Below are 22,129 nucleotides of genomic sequence, written 5' to 3'. Positions count from 1 at the left end.
TGTAATACCTACAATTCCAAGTGCTTGTCAGGGTGGGGGTCCCCAGTTCAAATATGTTTATTTTGGGGGTCACGGCCTAAAAAGGTTTGAGAACCCCTGGTATAGAGCATTAACAAATTCATCCACCAGGGGCATTGACAACTCATTTTTTATTTTAAGTTTTATAAACTATATATTTTTTAAAGAGAAAACAATCAAATAATATAAGCGAATATTCGAATATTCGAATATTTGGTGAATGCCCTATTGGACGGTTGTTTGCAACAGGATGGGAGGCATGCATGTCGCGTACCTGCTGACTGGGCGTGTTCTCCTTGGCGCTCAGCTTGTTGATTGGCTGCCATCCTGTCGGCGTGCCTCTGTCTGGCCAGCTCCCTGCGCTGGGTTAACTCCTCCTGGGTCAAAGGCCTGGGAAGGATGCACACAAGCACAGCATTTGGTCTTATATCCCTTTCCTTTTTAGAGTAACTTTATTAGAACCTTGGTTTATATAGGTTACACCAAGGGTCTTCAACAGGGTGTCCGGGACCCCTAGGGGGTCCTCAGAGTTACTACAGGGGGTCCTCCAAATCTTTGTGATAGAAACCTTTTTCTCTTTTTTTTTATATTAACCACTTGAATCCTAGCGTCCATATCCTGAGAACTTTATCCAAAAATAGCAAATCTACAAGCTCACAACGCCTCGCAGTGAGCTTGTAGATCTGCTTTCGGCAAAGACGTTTGGCGTAGAGGGGAAAAAGAGCAGACTGAGTACAGAGTGAAATGTCAAGTTAAGTATTGACTGTTCAAGTGGTTAAATATCTGAAAACACAAATTGACATGAATCCAAAATACAATGGTGATTGTGCTGTCAAACAATTAACTATTTGCTGTATTGCTGTATTGACTTTGACCCCTAAGGACCTTCCAGGGAGAGTGCTCATGTGCGTCTTGCGGTGACATGCTTCCTAGTTTCTTCTTCTCTGAGCTGTTTTTTTTTTGGCACTGATTTTTGACATTGCACTATTAGGTTGTGTTGGTAGTTTCTGAGTATTTTGCTTTGTTTAACAATGACAATGAGATACTTGTTGCACTAACTACAGTAGCATTGACTGCTACGGTCTCTTTTTGTAAGACACTTTATGTATATATACTTATATATTATTCGCCCCTCTATTGATGCACCTTCTCTTTATTGGTACTGTACTGCTTTTTTTTCCTCTTATCTATGTTTTTTCTTACTTCTCTGTAACTTTGTAAATAACTGTATACTGCTGTGCTACAACTGGACAACTGAATTTCCCCCTTGGGATAATAAAGGTATCTATCTATCTATCATCTATCTATTTGGAATCTATGAAAAGGTTGTGGGGGTCCCTGCTTCATCTCTCTCAACCAAGGGGTCCTTTGTCTGAACACGTTGAAGAGTCCTGGGTTACACAATATCAATTCATGTAGTCAATCATCTCTCCGTCACTCTCAATGAATGCCGGAACCCATTTTATCTTCTTTTTTCTATGAACTATTTGGGTGCTCTGGCAAAAACAGACAACCCGAGCAGACAAACAAAACAACAAAAAGAGCAAACCGTTTATCTTTTGAGGTTTTATCGTCGATAGGGGCGCTAGGGTTCAAGTGGTCAACACTGTACATTAGGGCATTCACGAATAGTGATTTTTAGTATTCGCATTATTCGACCTCAAAGTATTAGAATAGTTGAATATTCGACAGGACTGGCCAAACTGTTAAATATTAAGTAAGCAAGAGGCGAACATTGTGAAAATAGCCGATCTACATGCTCACAACGCCTCGCGTTGCGAGGCGTTGTGAGCATGTAGATCTGCTATTTTCACAATATTTATCTGTGGAACCGAGTAACATTAAATATAATACCTAGAATTGCAAGTGCTTTTCAGGGTGGGGGTCCCCAGTTCAAATATGTTTATTTTGGGGGTCACAGCCTAAAAAGGTTTGAGAACCCCTGGTATAGAGCATTAACAAATTCATCCACCAGCGGCATTGACAACTCATTCTTATGACTTCATATCTAGCCAAGCTATAATTATAAAATATATTTTTTTTTAAAGAGAAAACAATAAAAAGAACCGAATATTCTACTTCGGTGAACATCGTCGAATAGTGACTTTGATATTAGAATATTCGAATATTTGGTGAATGCCCTACTGTACATCCCCGTCTCAGAACTGTAAAGTGTTAAACAGCACGGTTCTACTGGAGAGAGAGAGAGATGTAAAGTGGAACAGCGGTGAGGATGCATATGGGTTCATAAGGCTGTTATTATGTGGTAATGATTATGCAGTTCAGAGGTCAGACGTCCTGTCAGCACCTGACACATGCCGCTCGGCTTTCTCCCCATGAGTAACCATTTCTAAAATGTGGACTGCCATCGGAAAACACGAGTGCTTTGATAGTCGGCTCGGGTTAAATGTGACGATTGCTCGTCAGGTGCCTCTGCGGTGCGGCGGAATAACAGAACGCAATTACCTCTAAATTACTCTGGGTACGTGCCCTGTGTGTTTGTGCACGCAGTGTGTGTGTGTGTGTGTGTGTGTGTGAGTATCCGCATGTGCGTGCTGTATACTTATTCTTCAAAAAGCCCACAGTGACTATTACACAAATGCAGCTGGTCACAATAGCATTGAGCAACAGCCGTCCAACAAAGAGCGCAACCCTGTGATGACAAACCACTTAAAAACAGCCCATAATTTTTCGCCCCGACAACAGCAGAAGCCCTGCCGACTCCCGGGGAAGTGACTGACTGCACCTCTGTTGCGCATAAATTAGATGAAAATGGGGCGGCAGGCAGCCTACATTTTGGCTTCACAAATGAGAACCGGGAAAAGGGCAAATGACACGGGGATGACAACATGCCCTACAGAACGACAAATATAACGACTATCTTTGCACACTTCACTTATTTTAAGGCATTGGCGTTGCAGTAAACTCATTAAGTATCTTTATTCCTCTTGCATGAAATCCCACACGGGAAAAAAAAAGAGACACACCGAAAACAGGCTGTTTTTATTCGAAGAGCAGGTATCATTTTACCACGAAATTCACTCGGGCCCCATTTCTCCCACTGCGCTGTTTACACAACAAAATATGCGCCCATTGTGTTAGCAACCGGTCTACATTCTTACCAGCGGACCACAACTAAAGTCCTCGTGTTTTTTTTTTTTCCTCAAGAGGTCAAATCAGTCGCTTATTGGCAATAATGGGAATGCCAGGAGTTTGGGTTTTTGGCCCAGACCACTGTGGTTATGAAGTAATGGCTTCCAATGGCTTCCAAATACTGAAGCAGGACGCTCGAAACCACAGGCAAACCTTTTAACTTTGCAAAAGAGAGAGAGAGGGGGGGGGGGCAGTGGAAAATGAAACAACATATTGATACTAAAGCTGTCTGCAAAAAAAGAAAGGGAAAAAAAACACCTTTTAACTTTTTTACCACTGAATGAATTTGATTGCAGATACTTTCCATTCAAGCTGGAGGGCATAAAAATGTCACCAAGTGGTTGACTTTAGGCTAGATACCTTTTGACAAGTGTGTCAGTGCATTTCAAAGTGCAACATTTAAAACTGATCATCTCAATTTATGTTTTCCTTTGGTTTACAAAATCCAACAGCCGAAAACATCTTCACCCCATTGCCTCTGAAAAGGCAGAAACCTCATATCTCCAAGTATCAAATGTGTAATTTTTTTCACAAAGCAAAGCCCTGCTTCATCATACATGCCGTCGCACAAAAGTAGTGAAAACAGCAGATCTACAAGCACACAACGCCTCGGCTGTTTTCACTAGTTTAAATCATTTTTAAAATGATAAATGCAAAACGAACGGTTTTGGACATACACGGTTTTCACCCGACAACGATGATATTTTTGTTATATTACGAAAACTCAATAAGAAACATTGGGATACAATTCAGGAACACGTACTGTAAAACAATTGCAGATTTTTTGTCAGTAATAATTGAACAAACTGCCAACAACAGATGCCTTCAAGAAGAGCCACCGCAGTGTGCGGGGAGGATTAGTCAGAAGCTGCCATGAAGACGAAAGAGCTAGCCCAGTCTATGCTTGAAAGCTTGCCTGCTTTTTCTACCCACCAACTACCCCTGAGCGCAAACCAATGACCTTATCAGCCAATCAGAGAGGAGGACATTCAGACACTCTGTATGTGTGTGGGCGCATCTCTCCGTGTGTGCGCATGTCATGTGTGTGATTGGCCGTATAAAATAAGTTGCTTGGAGTGGGAATGTGTGTGTGTGTGTGTGGGGGGGGGGGGGGGGGGGGGGGGGGGGGGGGGGGGGGCAGGGACGTGCTGGGCCCCTGATTCAGCCCAGGAAAAAGAGTTGGAGAGGCCCTCATTGCGCGCTATAGAGAGCTGCTGCTATAGAGAGCTGCTGCTATAGAGAGCTGCTGCTATAGAGAGCTGCTGCTATAGAGAGCTGCTGCTGCTACTCAAAGATTTGCCATTTCAGATCATGACAAGTGACAAGCCAGTGGGCCAATTACTGTACATGACTTATATTTCGTCGTTGTCGGGTGGAAACCTTGTATGTCCAAAACCGTTTGTTTTGTATTTATCATTTTAAAAATGATTTAAACAAGTGAAAACAGCCGATCTACAAGCACACAACGCCTCGCACCGCGAGGCGTTGTGTGCTTGTCGATCTGCTGTTTTCACTATTTTTGTGCGACAACCTTGTATGATGAAGCAGGGCTTTGCTTTGCAAAAAAATTTACAAATTTGAAAATTGGAGATACGAGGTTTCTGCCCGACAGTGACGATATACTTAGTTGGCCGCCCAGCCCCAAAATGGAACGAAGGCCGACATTTTATTTTACATTTTTTTCCTAATGGACCGGCCCGGAATGAACCGGCCGTTCGGGAGTTGTCCCGCTTTTCCCAATGGCCAGCACGTCCCAGGGGAGGGGGGGGGGGGGGCTCCATTCTGTCTCATAACTGCTGTTAGGAGCCAAACTGGCGATGGCTGTCATGACAACAGACTGAGCATGAGGTGTGTGTATGAGCATGTGCCAGGAGAGGAGACACCCTGCCTGCACATATACTTCATTCACACAGTCACAACTCACAACACACACCTTCACACAGGAGGCATTAGGAGGATGCATGCCCTTCACAATGAGATCAATGGGAAAAAAAGGTCAAATCAAGAGAAAGTCAACTACTAGCAGCTACAGTACCTCAATTCATGAAGTGTTCCCATTAAAAATGTAAATATGTGGACACTTTTATTTTATATCATTGCTATCACAAGGATGTGACAATGTTTTTTTTTTTATATAATTTTTATCCCCACGATTTTGCAACCCATTTTTCACCCAGTGCCAATTGTGTATGTAATCCTGGGCTCTGCTCTCCCTCTGCCGCGCCTGGGGAGACACCGGACTGACCTCATGCTTCCTTCTATGCATGAGGAGTCCAAGTTGTTTCTTTTCACCTGACAGTGGGGATTTCCCCGGGATGGACGTAGCGCGTGGAAGGAACACGTTATTCCAACCAGTTCTTTTCCCCTCCATCAAGCGCCCCGGCTGGCCAGGGGGAGGCATTATTGAGACCAGGATTACTGCATGTTTTTGTGAGGGTATCAACCCTAGGAGACACAGGGAGAACATGCAAACTCCACACAGAAAGGCCCTATCTCCGACCCCACCTAGGGTGTGGGCGCTGATGACGCGGAGGGAGAGAACACGCCCCCAGTGCCCACAGCGTCCCCCGGCGGGAATCGTGACAATGGTTTTCGACCCCTGGTTTTCGACCCTTGCTCCAGTCAACTCTAAGAACAGGAAATCAAAAGGTTTTAGTTTTGTTCTATTTATTATTATTAGTACTAACGGACACCGGCCCAATAGCTGCAAAGACATCACCCCAGTGAGTGAAATGGCAGTGCCAGGAGACAGCCGGGTAGGAAAGTGCACCTCAGGTTCTTCTCGTCCCAGCCGAAACCAACTACATTTTTCATGTTTTATATTTATTTCATGAATCAGTTCTACCTCCTAACTGCACTTGAGCTGGATGTTTTTTTCTAGCCTCGCAAGCCATCCCGAGTTACGTCATCATCAATGTGCTTCCTTTCTCGGTCTGGTGTCCCTCCCATCGAGTCTCTTTATGAGAATTTAGGTTCTCAATTTCCAATCAAAAGGCTGCATTTCGAGCGAACCTGCCTCACACCGCTCCTGATTGGTCGAGCGGCTGCTACAGCTCTCACATTTTGTAAACAAACATGGCGGACCCCATGTCCGATGCAAGTTCACAAATCGCAAATAAAAGCTGCATTAAGCGAAGTTTTATCTGAAATCAACGGCATCTCATAACTTAACGAACAACAGTTTGCACCTTTGGAATTTCTGTCTGGAAAAGACGTATTTGATGTTCTCCCGACGATGTTTTGATGCGCTGATGACTACTGAATGGACCTGTCAGTCAAAGTGAGTAACTATGTCATCGCGTAATGCATCGTCTATGACTCTATGGAGAACTCCCAACTCTCCTTTTGGAGAGTCTGGCTGTTGCGAGGCTATTTTTTTTCCATTTTCTGAAATGTTTACGTTTTGGAGTAAGCTGGTTCTGGCCAGACAGCAGAGATACGCAGCCCTATGCAGCCGTAGGAGGTGGGATTATAGTGCTGAAATGTCCAGCGACGCAGTAAACAACAAATTAATTATAACGTTATTGAGACATGACTGGGATTAAAGCTGGGATTAAAACCGTTGATAACACGAAGGCTTTGAATTTAAATCGTTAAACTATAAACACGATGCGGCGGTAGTTAATTGCAAAAAAAAATAAAACAAAAAGTCCATTGACTTGTTAACAAAATGCCTCCGACATGTCAACTGGCGAAACACAGTGTCGTTCGCATCCTTATTGAGGGTGGCAAGGCGGGGCCTGCGGCAGACATTTCCACAACAGAAACACGGGAACACTTCAAATGGTTACTTTGAACACTTGAGAGCGAATGAGGCGGCGACCGATTCCCTTGGAAACATAACCACCCATTTAGGCCTAGAATTATTGAATGCTTTAACCAGTGAAAAAACAGCAGATATACAAGCTCACGGCGCGGCACCGAGTGCCGCGCTGCGAGCTTGTAGATCTGCTATTTTTGAAAAATCGTGAAAATTAGAATTTTGACCCGGTTCTATAAGTGTCTTTTGAATCCTTCTAAGATTTTTTGAAAAACCTATGTTTCTATGTCAGCAATCTGGCCAGCCATCGTCAAAGAAAAGGTCCTTTTCACTTAAATGGAGCTCAGTTAGTCTGTTCTTGAGACAGTCAGTGGTTCTCAAACCTTTTCATGTGAAGGACCGCCAAAATGATATGTATTTGGCCACGGACGTCCATCTCAAAATATTTAGTTCCAGGGACCACCCAGAAGCAAAATTTGAGTTACAAACGTTTGCTTTGAAAATACATATATTCAAAGATTTGCACACAATTTCACAACTTTTTCAAAAATAGCAGATCTACAAGCTCGCAGCGCGGTGAGCTTGTATATCTGCTATTTTTCACTGGTTAAAGCATTCAATAATACTAGGCCTAAATGGGTTCTATCATAGGATCTATCAAAGCCCCGGCCAGTTGCTTCGTCTACCTGTTCCAAACATGCGTACAGGCCTGTCACATTACATAATCTCCCAATGTGTTTCATTATAATCATCATAATCGTTTCCAAAAATATCGGAAATAGCTGATCTACAAGCTTACATCACGTCATCAATAGCCTTGAAAGTATATTGTTAAATTGTTAAATGCGTCACAAATGTCTTTGTATATTTAAGTCATTTGTCATATCTGCCCTGTGCAATTTGTATTCATATGTTCTGATGCCAAAAACACAATTAAATCAATTATTTGTGACAATTAATCGTCAACTTAAATTGGAAATTGTGACAGCCCTACTGTACATGCATATGATGATTTATTTGTATTATATACATGTGTGCGTGCACGCACAGACACACAGTATTTATTGCGACCGTCAGGTCGCAGTTACTATCAAAACCTCGACCAGCTGTCCGTCTGTCAGTCAGTCAGTCAGTCAGTCAGTCAGTCAGTCAGTCACACGTCACACTTTTGCCCTGCTCAAATCTCCGCAACCGTTGCCCTGATCCATGCCATCAATTCTCACATCGCCCTCTTCTAGCGCCACCGTGTGGCCGATTCTTGCAAAACACATTTTTGGACACTGCTCCTACAATTTTTGCCCTAAAATCACGCAAATCGGTACACAGTATGTCTACACTCATCTCATCAACATGGATCTGTCCCATATAGCGCCACCTTCAGGCGATTTTTTCTAACACATTTTTGGACACTGCTCCTACAAATTTTGCCCTAAAATCACGCAAATCGGTACACACTTGCTCTACACTCATGTCATCAACATGGATCTGTCCCATATAGCGCCACCATCAGCCCGATTCTTTCTAACACATTTTTGGACACTACTCCTACAGATTTTGCCCTAAAATCACGCAAATCGGTACACACTTGTTCTACACTCATGTCATCAACATGGATCTGTCCCATATAGCGCCACCATCAGCCCGATTTTTTCTAACACATTTTTGGACACTGCTCCTACAAATTTTGCCCTAAAATCACGCAAATCGCTACACACTATATCCACACTCATGTCATCAACATGGATCTGTCCCATATAGCGCCACCATCAGCCCGATTTTTTCTAACACATTTTTGGACCCTGCTCCTACAGATTTATCCCAAAAAATAACGCAAATCGGTACACACTTGCTCTACACTCATGTCATCAACATGGATCTGTCCCATTTAGCGCCACCATCAGCCAGATTTTTTCTAACACATTTTTGGCCACTGCTCCTACAGATTTCTCCCTAAAATCACACAAATCGGTAACCCAACCCTACTCACTATCGTGTGTGTGTGTGTGTGTGTGTGTGTGTGTGTGTGTGTGTGTGTGTGTGCGTGTGTGTGTGTGTGTGCGTGCGTGCGTGTGGTGTGGGGGTCTGTTAACTGTAGTTGGTGGAGATCATTGATGCTTTCTCCCTTCCCTCTTGCCTCGCAACGGAGGCTAAACAGATCGGCCGTAGCTAAATAGGCCAGCCCTCTTTATGTTGTTTTGCTGCTGTCCTCCGACAGCCTCTTGCTTTATTTATTCATGCAGGTGTGTTCAGTCTGAGTGAGATGGCTGCTTTGATTTGGACAGCAGCGCGTCGACGTGTTACTGACTGATGCATGTCTCCCAGAGGTGCCCTGCCTGGCCCCCGAGACCACAGCATCTTCCTTACACTTGTTTTTCCTCCCTGACCTACATTTCCAAGGAGGAAACCCCCTTTCCCCTTTGCATATTAAAACATTTAGGCCTAGAATTATTTAATGCTTTAACTTTTGAAAAATAGCAGATATACAAGCTCACAGCGCGGCACCGAGTGCTTGTAGATCTGCTATTTTTGAAAAAAAAAAAAAAAAGTCGTGCAAATGTGTGCAAATCTTTGAATATATGTATTGTTAAAGCGAACATTTGTAACTCAAGTTTTGCTTTTGGGGGGTCCCTGGAACGAAATATTTTGAAATGGGGGGGGGGGTCTGTGGGCAAATACATTTTGTAGTCATTTTGGGGGTCCTTGACATGAAAAAGGTTTGAGCACCACTGACATAGAAACATAGGTTTTTCCAAAAAAAAAACCTTAGAAGGATTTGGAAGACACTTTTAGAATCGGGTCAAAATATTCAACGACTTGCTTGAATTTTCAAGACTTTTCAAAAAAATAGCAGATCTACAAGCTCGCAGCGCGGCACTCGGTGCCGCGCTGTGAGCTTGTATATCTGCTATTTTTTAATAGTTAAAGCATAAAATAACGTGTAACAATGTGTACCCGGTCTAAATGATTTAAAACAGTACAGCCAGGCTCTGTCAAGCGCTCTGACCCAGATCCTGGGGACAGCGCAAGTCAGACGATGCATAATCATGTCACCATCGCTCGGCTTGATGCCTGCTCATCCTCACCGGCCGCGGTCTGCAGCCGTGTTAGAATGTGGTAATCACATCAACTGCTGAGTGATGGTGGGTTACAAACCATTATATAAGAATATGGCCATAAAATAACAATAGAAATAGCCGTAAAAATAGTAAACCAAAAACTAATCGGCATCAGTAAGGTGGCTGTGTGCAAGGGTCGTAACTGTTATATACTCTGTTACCAGTAAGACTCCCTAATCGGGAGATAAGCGACCGCCAGGTCTCAGCGTGATTTTAGGCCAAAATGTGTAGGAGCAGGGTCCAAAAATGTGTTTGAAAAAATCGGCCTGATCTTGGCGCTATATCGGACAGATCCATGTTGATGAGATGAGTGTAGACATACTGGATCCTTCAGGATTTGAACGATTACGATTCCTTAACGATTCGCTCTTACCGGTACGATTCCTTCCCTTTAACCATTCCTATAGGGGGGTTCCACATGGACCCTTACAGGTCTTTAACTCTTAGAGTGTACAGATGGAACAAATGAACCCTCACGGGTCCATTTGGTCCATTTAACCCTAACCCAGATTCCAACTCCAATAGTGAGGCCATCAATTTCTTTGGTCTATTTGATGTGTTCTTTTCTTGTGTGACCAGGAAGAGCGGTACTCAATACAACACAGATAATCAATGAGCTTGTGAGGTCGTGTGAGACCCAGGGATGGCTAAGGAACAGCTTGTGGAATTTCTTCCTTATTCTTCTTCAGCTAGGTGCTCTGGATACTACATATGGCTGTCAACAGACAAGCCTGTCGTATGTTTGTGTGTGTGTGTGTGTGTGTGTGTGTGTGCGTGCGTGCGTGCGTGCGTGCGTGCGTGCGTGTGTGTGTAGCAGGTGGCAGCCATCAGGAGTGGGGAGTTCTGGCTGGCTCATTAGACAGGGTTTTGGACAGGCTTTTCTTCTCTAGCTCGCCGTCTGGGATGACCTCTCATCGCTTCTCATACCGAGGCTTCTCCCGATTCTCACTCTCGCTCTCTCTTTCTCTCTGCGCTCCGTATCTCTCTCTGTATCATTCTTCTTTACTCTCTCGGTTCTTCCACTGTTAACTCCCCCCTCCCTCACTTTCCTTCACCTCTCTGTCTGACAGACTGTCTACATCTCTTCTCCTTCGCTTGCCGGTCTGCTTCCAGGGGCGTCAATTGGGTATGGCAGGGGTATGCAGCTGCCATATATACCCTGGGTCCAGGGGGGGGGGGAAATAAAAGTTGCTTTTAAATATAAATCCATGAATGTCTCTTTGTCTATCCGTTCTGGTTATTATGTTGTTAAATTACAGTAAAATAACTACAAATGCAAAAATTTAACAAAATGGTCACTTTAACAAGGTATTGCGGCACGTTTACTAACATGCCAAGTTATAGCTGCACTTGAACAACCGTTCCAGACTGCCATGTCCAGCCCAAGCAACCGTAGAAACGGGGGGAAAAATAGAATGTACTTCTTAAAAATAAATGTATCATGCCTGTTGCTAAGGTATGGCAACATGACTAGTGTCTTGCACGCGCGCCTTCACCAGTCGTGTTGCCACACCTTAGCTTTTTTTCTGAACTGACGCCACTGTCTGCTTCCCTCCGAGTGCAATGGCAGAGCCTGCAATTAAGGCCATTTAGGCCTAAGAATTATTGAATGCTTTAACCAGTGAAAAATAGCAGATATACAAGCTCACAGCGCGGCACCGAGTGCCGCGCTGCGAGCTTGTAGATCTGCTATTTTTGAAAAAGTCGTGAAAATGTGTGCAAATCTTTGAATATATGTATTTTCAAAGCGAACGTTTATAACTCAAATTTTGCTTCTGGGTGGTCCCTGGAACTAGATATTTTGAGATGGGGGTCCGTGGCCAAATACATATCATTTTGGGGGTCCTTCACATGAAAAGGTTTGAGAACCACTGACATAGTAGTCTCTCAAGAACAGACTAACTGAGCTCCAGTTAAGTGAAAAGGACCTTTTCTTTGACGATGGCTGGCCAGATTGCTGACATAGAAACATAGGGTTTTTCAAAAAATCTTAGAAGGATTCAAAAGACACTTATAGAATCGGGTCAAAATTCTAATTTTCACGATTTTTCAAAAATAGCAGATCTACAAGCTCGCAGCGCGGCACTCGGTGCCGCGCTGTGAGCTTGTATATCTGCTATTTTTCAATAGTTAAATCATAAAATAATGATACACAATATAGTGTACCCGTTCTGAATGGGTTAAGGCCTGGTTCTGTGACAGCAGGGAGAAGGAGAGAAGGCATCAGCCTACCAGACCTGAGACACAAGATAGGCTGGAGATCTAAGCATCAAGAGAGAGAATGTGGAGGAGGGAGAGAGAGAGAGAGAGAGACGTAAATAGAGAGACAGACACAGTAAGCAAGCTGCAGACAGACAGATACAGGGAGGGAGAGAGAGAGAGAGGGATCGGAGGAGGGCAGCAGCGGATGGTGCCAAGATCCTAACTATCGCGTGCGCTCACTTTAGTATGTTGGGAATGGGATGCATCATCGACACATACAAACACGCTTGTTTTGACTGGTCCCCACTTTCTATGTTTTGAAGACACACAAGATCCAAGTTGAGCCTTAACTAATGTACAGTATATTCCTTTGGATGAAAAAAAAAACAGCCTCAAGACTACAACTTACAAAAGGTGGTTGTGTTTCCTAGGCATTTTCTTAAAACTAAATAACTGAAATAAAGGAACACTTGTATGTATTACTTCAACAAAGGGATGGAGACTGGCATGAATGTCTGTCTACAATTTGGACCTGAGGCCGATTAGGGATGGGACGATGAGCGATGTTATTGTTTATCGTGATAAAAAACGGGATCAATTCACCTTATCACACACACAAACATTGACGATCTGCATATCCGTTACCTCTTAAACCCTCTATAATTGGTAAAGGAACTTATAATCTATGTACTTGATACAGTCTTTTTTCACTCTCTATCAAATGTCTTTACCAAAAAATAGACGATCTACAGCTTGTAGATCTGCTATTTTTTGGCAAATGTTCCGCCCCAGGATAATGGATTTTGATTATCGTGATGATATCGTAAATCGCGATTTCTTTTGTCACACTAATCGTGATATGAAATGTTCATATCGTCCCATACCTAGGACCCAGCCTTCCTGCCTGTCTTGCTTTTCAGAAACCCCGACATGCTCTCAAACATCACACAGCCCAGTTCTCCGGTTGTTGGGCCCCCATTCATCTGTAAGCTCGCATGTCACCGAAAGTCTGTCTTCAAGCCACTTATGAAACTTGGGAGGTCATTGCAACTTCCTCCTTATGATGATGGGACGAACAACAAAGGAGTCCTTTCACTTAAAAGGACTTGAGGATGACACTACAGTAAGAGGCTAGAGTGCTGCAGTCTCTCATCGGAAGCAGATGTTTGCAGGATGCATGGGATTGATGGTCGGCTGAGCCATTAGGCCTCTCGGTATCGGTCTAATGGCGTGGCCTGCAGAGCATGTGTGTGTGTGAAGCCATTAATGGGCCCATTAGAAGCTCTTTGTCTCTCTGTCATCACACGACGCAGAGTGATCCATGTTCGTTAAACCGCATACTGAAGCCATATACTGGCCCTGGTCATCTGCTCTCTTATAAAGTCCATTATAGACCTCCTCAACAACTAATTATAGACAAACCATCAACGAGGTGCAGAGTGACTCGATGTGCAAATTGCTTCATCAACCCATTTAGACCTGGAAAGCTGTGTCAATATAGATATCATACATGGGCAACTGGCGGCCCGGGGGCCACATGCGGCCCCCACCTTTACTTAATGCGGCCCGCAGGTAAATACCGGAATACTGATATTATAATTGATTTCAGCTGCTACAATTCCAAACATGACCTGCTTTAATTCCATCAGTCTATATTAGTCGCGGGTTTACGGGTTAGGTTTAGGTTTAGGTTTAGGTTTAGGTTTAGGTTTAGGGTTAGGGTTAGGTTTAGGGATAGGGATAGAGGTTAGGGTAAGGCCACAGGACTTGCATAAAAATGAATGGAAGTCTATGTAATATCCCCACAAGTGATGTAAAGGGAGAAAGTGTGTGTGTGTGTGTGTGTGTGTGTGTGTGTGTGTGTGTGTGTGTGTGTGTGTGTGCGTGCGTGCGTGCGTGCGTGCGTGCGAACGGGTGAATATATCGTTGTTGGGTGGAAACGGGTATGTCCAAAACCGTTTTGTATTTATCATTTTAAAATGTATTTCAAATAGTGAAAATAGCTGATCAACAAGCACAGAATGCTTGTAGATCTGCTATTTTCACTAGTTTTGTGCGAAAGTCTTGTATGGTGAAGCAGGGCTTTACTTGATGAAAAAACATACACATTTGAAACTTGGAGATAGTGTACAAGGTTTCTGCCCGAAAGTGACGATATCACACTCCGTAAGGCACTTTGGGTAAAGGTGCTATACAAATGCAGACCACTATCCATATCAAATCAGTACCAGGTTTAAACTGGGTATCATGTCATAAGAGTTCTCCCCACTCACGCATACCATGGACCCCTGGCGGCATCGCCGGTTCGATTCCCGATCCGGACGACCTTTGCAGCATGTCACTCCCCATCTCTCCCCCCCCCCCCCATTTCCTGTCAGTCTACTGTCCTTTTCAATAAAGGCATAAAAGCCCAAAAACAAGAAGCCAAGCATTTTTCAGCTTTCTTTTTTTTGACAAACAAATGGACAGATGGACGGATCAGATTGGAACATCTACATTACAATGTGTTTCAACATCAGCTCATACTAATAATCTACCGGTAAATGTATACCCTTGCAAAGAAACAAACTATTAATGAATGACACTGGCGAACAGCATTGGGATCAGTAAAACACGGTTCTCTCCCCCCACATGCAGAACAAAGACAAGAGGAAGCCTGGTCACAGCATAGGGGGCACAATGGGACTGCAGCACCACCTAGTGGCTGCCCTTTATGGGTCAACACAGTGGTTCTCAACCTTTTCAGTCTGAGACCCCCAAATAATCCTATTTTAACTGGAGCAAGAGTTGAGGCATTACATTTTGTATAAAATGGTTCTATTGGGAAAATAGCAGATCTACATGCTCACAACGCCTCGCAACTGAGCATGTAGATCGTCTATTTTCACAATTTCTGCCTCTAATATATATATTAGAGGCAGAAATATATTTGACAATTTGGCCAATGTTTTTAGAGGTGTTAAAAAGTCCTTAAATTGTCACTTTAGAAATGTGCAGATACCCTCTCTACGCTTAAAACTTTATGTTGGTTTGTTTGCTGTTGTGTGAGAAAACAACGTTTTCACATTAAGTTAATCGTCTGGGGACCCCCCCAAAAATAATTTGAACCACTTGGTTAACACACACACTTAAGCCCTTTGCACACAGGACAGTTGCGTTTTTTTTCGTTTGCTGCGTGAATAAAACGCATTGGATTGGGTGTGCAATGCTGTGCGGAATCGGCGCTGCAGATCCCAAAAGGAGTCATAAAAGGATTGATGAGTTTTTTACCGCATGCGACAAGACGCACAAATCGAACTGGGTTCGATCGAAGAAAAAAAAACGCACGGCCGCAGCCACTCGTCGCACGGCTAATTCGGATCCGGTGTGCATGAGGTCGTAGAGAATCATTGTTTTCTTTAAAAAAATGAAATTGTCCATTTTATCAGTGCGGATAAACGCGCCTGTGTGCAAAGAGCTTTAAACATAAACCCAATGTGCATGTGGAAACCATACAAAGACACACACGCGCACATGTGTGTGCTGTGCGCGCACACACCCACACACACACACACACACGCACACACACACACACAAGCGTGTCACCTCTGTTTGTTCTGAGGCAAGGCCTTGGCGTCCACGGCGAACATCTTGGACACAAAGATGATGACAGGCGCGTCGGCCTCGCTGGAACACTTCAGGAAGGCTGGAATGTACACATGCACAACACAGCAGAGCTTCAGGACAACTCCTTACAGGAGGGACAATGGCAGACATCATACAGAACGGAAAAGAGGTGACAATGGTCAATCAACACATGGCCATGGTCTGTGGTGACTCTGCACACACAGGCTACAGAGCAGTAGTCCCCAATAGGCGGCCCATGGGCCATTTGCGGCCCGCGGGGGGCTACTGTCTGGCCCCCACCAACCTCAGTAATAATGGTGGTATAAGAGCAGCAACAACACTAGTATGTCGTCGTTGTCGGGTGGAAATCTCGTATCTCCTAATTTGTACGTTCTTTCACAAATCATACAAGGCCGTCGCACAAAAGTAGTGAAAACAGCAGATCGACAAGCACACAACGCCTCGCACCGCGAGGCGTTGTGTGCTTGTAGAACGGCTGTTTTCACTAGTTTAAATAATTTTTAAAATGATAAATGCAAAACGAATGGTTTTTCACCCGACAACGACGATATCTGAACTGTCGCTGGAGTAGCGGGAACGCCGCCGTCGCCCCCTGCAATGTTGTGGTCCTTGGCTCGGTACCCTAGACATAATTCGGACCCTTAGGGAAAACTAATTTTGTGAACCCTGGGCTACAGCATGAGCATTCATTTTGATCCCATTTGTTAGATCAAGCACATGAAGGCTCACGCCTCCTGTCTGTGTGACTCAGACTTCCAGTCCGGCACACATCACCAAACAGCTACGGTAATGAGATGTGAAATCTTGAACGCTGGGTCTCGTCGGATCGCTCAGATGCAGTTTAGCCGGCATCTGTCGACGTATGGATGAAAGACTGGAGAAGGAAAGGCCACAACAGCAGCAGCAGAGGAGATGGTGGAAAGATTGACCTGCCAAGACATCTCTCTCTCTCTCTCTTACTCTCACACTCTGGCCAGGCTGCCAAGGGGAAAAATGGGATGCTGGCTGACACACTGTCTGTCTGTCAGTCTGCCTGCCTGTCCGCCTGCCTAAATGGCTGGCTGGCTGGCTGGCTGGCTGACTGGCCGTAGGGAAACGGGCAAGCATCAGGTCCCATAAAAACTACCGGGTTTGGAGGAAATATAAACGGTTCCATAAAAGCTAAACATGACAGGAGTATCGCGCCCGCTGGGAGTACTAAGAGAGAGATCAAACAACACCTCCCTTCCCTGCCTGGTTCTATGTAGTTGCTTATGCGAGAGAAATTATTGTTTTGATTGTTTTTCTAAACATGAGATTAGGGGAAGTGCATCAAAGAGGGCAGGGAGATAATAAATGATGCAATCGCTGGCAGAGTTGGAGTAAGACTTTCAGGCTCACTCACGTCTCCCTTTACTGCGGTGTGTTCCCGTGCGTGTGTGTGCGCGCGTGCTTGAGCTTGGGAGCAAACAACAAGCACATGCAAGATAGGGTTGGGATCCATTGACTGATTTATTGAAGAATGTATTAGAAGTTTGCATAGGAAAAAGTACATTTGCATGACAGTGCAAATCACTTGTACAAGGTCAACTAAAAGGAGATCCTAGGAAGCTTTTCGGCTTATTTACACAGGAACCACTTTATGTATTCAACGATTCCTTATATATTCCTATATATATATATATATATATATATATATATATATATATATATATATATATATATATTTATATATATACCTCACTGTTTTTTAAAGTGAGGTACAAGGACCCTACCGGTTACTTTATGGACGTCCAAATGGACTCTTACATGTCTGTAACTCTGAGAGTGTACAAATGGACATGAACCACTGGTATTGCAATTGTATACGTAGCTGACATGAAGTCCACATGTCAGCTCTGACAGTGTGATGAAACCAGTTCCAGAAACAGTTCCAAATGTGATGGAACCCATTCTGGTTCCTCAGTGTTGGACCATAGACTGTATAAAAGATATGGACAAAGCAAAGCCATTGTTTTCTATGCAGCCCAAATGACACAATATGGGTCCTTGGCATGGGTGTTGCAATCATAGATTAAAATGCAACCAGAGGAGGCTATTGGCTGCCAACGGTCACATGCAACCGCAGGGATACATGGGAGAATGTGGTCGGAGCCTCCCGAAATACAGCACACAAAGAAGAACACAGCCGGCTGGTATCAGTTTAGTTGGCCACGCCCCCCGCAACTTTATCATCAATTTTAACATAAATGGGACCTTATTTTCACAAAACGCATATCATCGTGATTGAAAGGCAATTTTTAACTAGCGATAGGAACCATTAAGTATTCATGAAAATGTTAATTAAGGTTAGAACACAAAAGTGGAAAATGAATGGGATCCAATGGAGAACAATTCTTTTTGCAACAGGCCAGGGGGAAAACAGCACAACTAGCGGCCAATCATAGGAAGTTTTAGTTCCGTATTGGGCTCATTTTAAATCGCGGAACTCTCCCCCTGTGTTTGACCCGGTTCCTCCGATTCCTCCGGGTTCCGGATCCCATCCCTACATGAAGAGTTGTCTCCGTCTGGCAGTATGTGATGTGTGCGTGTGCTAGGGCATTCACGAATAGTGATTTCTAGTCTTCTAATTATTCGACCGCAAAGTATTCGAATAGTCGAATATTCGACAGGACTGGCCAAACTGTCAAATATTAAGTAAGCAAGAGGCGAACAATGTGAAAATAGCCGATCTACATGCTCACAACGCCTCGCAACCCTCACAATATTTATCTGCGGAACCGAGTCACATTAAATGTAATACCTACAATTCCAAGTGCGTGTCAGGGTGGGGGTCCCCAGTTCAAATATGTTTATTTTGGGGGTCACGGCCTAAAAAGGTTTGAGAACCCCTGGTATAGAGCATTAACAAATTCATCCACCAGGGGCATTGACAACTCATTTTTATGACTTCCTATCTAGCCAAGCTTTATAAACTATAAATTTTTTTAAAGAGAAAAAAAAAACCAATATTCGACTTCGGTGAACAACGTCGAATAGTGACTTCGATATTCGAATATTCGAATATTTGGTGAATGCCCTAGAGCAGGGTTCCCCAATTAGTTTTCCCCAAGGGCCGAATCATGTCTAGGGTACCGAGCCGAGGGCCACAACATTGCAGGGGGCGACGGTGGCGTTCCCTATACTCCAGCGACAGTTCAGATATCGTCACTGTCGGGCAGAAAGCTTGTATCTCCAAGTTTCAAATGTGTACGTTTTTTGGTAAAGCAAAGCCCTGCTTCATCATACAAGACCATTGCACAAAAGTGACAAAACTAGTGAAAACAGCCGATCTACAAGCACACAACGCCTCGCGTTGTGTGCTTGTAGATCGGCTGTTTTCACTAGTTTAGTACATTTTTTAGACGATAGATACAAAACAAACGGTTTTGGACATACAAGGTTTCCACCCGACAACGACGATATACTAGTGTTGTTGCGGCTCTTAAACCACCATTATTACTGTGGTTGGTGGGGGCCAGACAGTAGCCTCCCGCGGGCCGCAAATGGCCCGCGGGCCGCCTATTGGGGAACCCTGGCCTAGCGTGTGGGTGTGTGCGCACGCGTGTTACCTGTCTTCAGTTCCTGTGTCTGCTGGGGAAGCGAGTCGAACAGTCGCGCTCCGACACTCATCAGCTTCTCCACCCTCTCCTCTGCTATTTCCAGAGCGCTGGGCAGCTTCTCACACACCATCACTACACACTGCTTTAAGGACAACACACTCCAAACACATCCATCGCACACACATCCTGTGTGCCAACAATGACACACACACTCATGGATGAGGATTTGTGCATGGCGGATGCTCATGCCACAAATGTACGCTTTGCCAAAATACGTAGCTAAGGTAAGGCAATGAAGTACGCGCAAACACGTATTCACAAACATACACCTGCACAGACACGCACACGCACAGACAAACAGACACACACACACAAACACCCTCACGCACACACACAACAGTGTGGAAAAAGTACTCACATGTTTTACTTGAGTAAAAGTATCAATACTGCAATGTAGAAATACTCTGTTACAAGTAAATGTCCAGAATTCAAACTTTACTTGAGTAAAAGTACAAAAGTATTGGCAATGTTGTCACAATGTACTTAAAGAAAGAAAAGTAAAATAACTCATGATGCAGAAAGTCCCATTTCAAGTTTTCAAATATATAAAACATCTTTTGAAAATAGCAGATCTAGAAGCTTGTAGATAGGCTACTTTCAAATGGCCAAAATGTGTATAGAGCTGAAGTGGTCGATGTATGTTTTTTGTTTTGTAATAATAATAATCAAAATCTACAAAGTAACTAGTAACTAAAGTTTTAAAATAAATGTAGAGGAGTAACAGAACAATATTTGATTCCGAGATGTAGTGGAGTAGAAGTTAAAGTATTGGAAATGCTCAAGAAAAGTACAAATAACTAAAACATTTACTTTCCATCGCACACGCGCGCACACACACACACACACACACACACACACACACACACACACACACACACACACACACACACACACACACACACACACACACACACACACACACACACACACACACACACACACACACACACACACACACACACACGGTATGAGGATACAGAGTACAGCCTGTGAGACAGGCAGCCACTGACTGCAGATGGCAGAGAGGAGGACTTTGGGGTCGGAGTGGCGAGAGTCACGGGCCATCAGCTTCACTCCTAGTGACGCCACAACCTTCTCTACCTTCTCCTTGTCTCTGGGGACAACAGAGCACAGCACAAGTTACGAGTAGGGCTGTCACAATTATTACATAATCGTCTAATCGTGATTATTTGACATAATCGTGATTATTTTTCATAATCGTCATAATCGTTTTCATGTAAAAAATAGTGGAAATAGCAGATCTACAAGGCACAACGCGTCGCATCGCGACGCGTTGTGAGCTTGTAGATCGGCTATTTCCACTATTAATGTTCTTTTTTAAGTATAAAGTTGTCAAATATGTCAAGTAATTTCTTTGTATATTTAGGTTATGTGTCATATCTACCATGTGCAACTTCAAAGCCTAAAAGCGAAACTGAAATGTAATTGTCAACGAAAAAAAAAACACAATTAAGTCGTTAATCGCAATTATTTAAGTGACAATTAATCGTCATGTAAAATGTCATAATCGTGACAGCCCTATGAGGAGGGCTCTATAAAGTGCTAAAGCTTTGGATGAGTCTAGATCCTTAGTTCCAAAGGTAAGACGTGGTCACGTTTTGTTATAAATGTACTATTCCACACCATCTAGTTTTGTTATCACAACAGTTTTTAATTTGCTTGATTCAATATTTAGCTCACGTATTAGGAGGGTATAGTATGAATCACCAGGAAAAAAAGACGGGTGTTTTTGATGAATTTATCATGATTAAAATGGAGTTTGAAGTTGACAATGGGTTTGTATAGGTATGGGCCCTGGATGGGGAGTGTCTGATAAAATGAATATCAAATATCTAAATATTGAATCATGCCGATTAAAAACTGTCTAAAAGCCTGAGTAGACAATAACGTGTGGAATATGTATGCGATAACGTCTTGCTGTGCGGTCATTATGGCTTATATGGACGGGCTGATAATTCCATATAAGCCATAATGACCAAGCAGCAAGACGTTATAGCACTTATTACCCGGCTAATAAATAAAATTAATAATTTGACTCAAAACTAAAAACAAAACAAAGTATTTCCTTGTTTACAGACGGCTGAAAGTGCGTCCTCCCCAGCGCAACACGTCGCCTTGGAAAACAAGGAAGTGCTGATCAAATAGAATCCATTTTCTGTTACTACGTCGTCTATTTCTCGCCTCAAATGTTTTTTAAAACATTCTTGAGAACAACGTTTAGTTGTAAATGTCGCTGTGTGTTTGTTTACATGGCTGCCATGTTGGATACGGCACTAAATCCACGCAGTGCAGCCTGCTCTGAGCCGTTGATTTTTTTTCTGCTCTGATCCTCTCAGGCCATCAGACCGTTAAATGAAAGTGACTGTTCAATAACTCTGCACTTCTTTGACTGACATTCAGTCGACATCAACACATTTTAATGTTTACCAATTTAGGCCTAGAATTATTGAATGCTTTAACCAGTGAAAAATAGCAGATATACAAGCTCACAGAGCATGTAGATCGTCTATTTTCACAATGTTCGCCTCTTGCTTACTTAATATTTGACAGTTTGGCCAGTCCTGTCGAATATTCGACTATTCGAATACTTT

General features: G+C 43.5%; 1 protein-coding gene across 1 annotated transcript in view; it reads right to left on the bottom strand.

Moving 5' to 3' along the window:
- Positions 1-22,129, bottom strand: part of efl1 (elongation factor like GTPase 1) — a 168,283-nt gene that overhangs the window by 105,511 nt on the left and 40,643 nt on the right. The window contains exons 10-13 of the mRNA XM_080729556.1: positions 20,495-20,631; positions 19,467-19,589; positions 15,835-15,934; positions 293-408 (exon numbers count right to left, since the gene is read on the bottom strand). Of these exons, the coding sequence (XP_080585682.1) occupies positions 293-408; positions 15,835-15,934; positions 19,467-19,589; positions 20,495-20,631 (476 nt within the window). The remainder of the gene's footprint in view (positions 1-292; positions 409-15,834; positions 15,935-19,466; positions 19,590-20,494; positions 20,632-22,129) is intronic.

This window comes from Nannobrachium achirus (genome assembly GCF_963921795.1).
Source record: "Nannobrachium achirus genome assembly, chromosome: 7".
In the NCBI taxonomy this organism is placed as follows: Eukaryota; Metazoa; Chordata; class Actinopteri; order Myctophiformes; family Myctophidae; genus Nannobrachium; species Nannobrachium achirus.
This window is presented reverse-complemented; position numbering and strand designations above follow the sequence as displayed.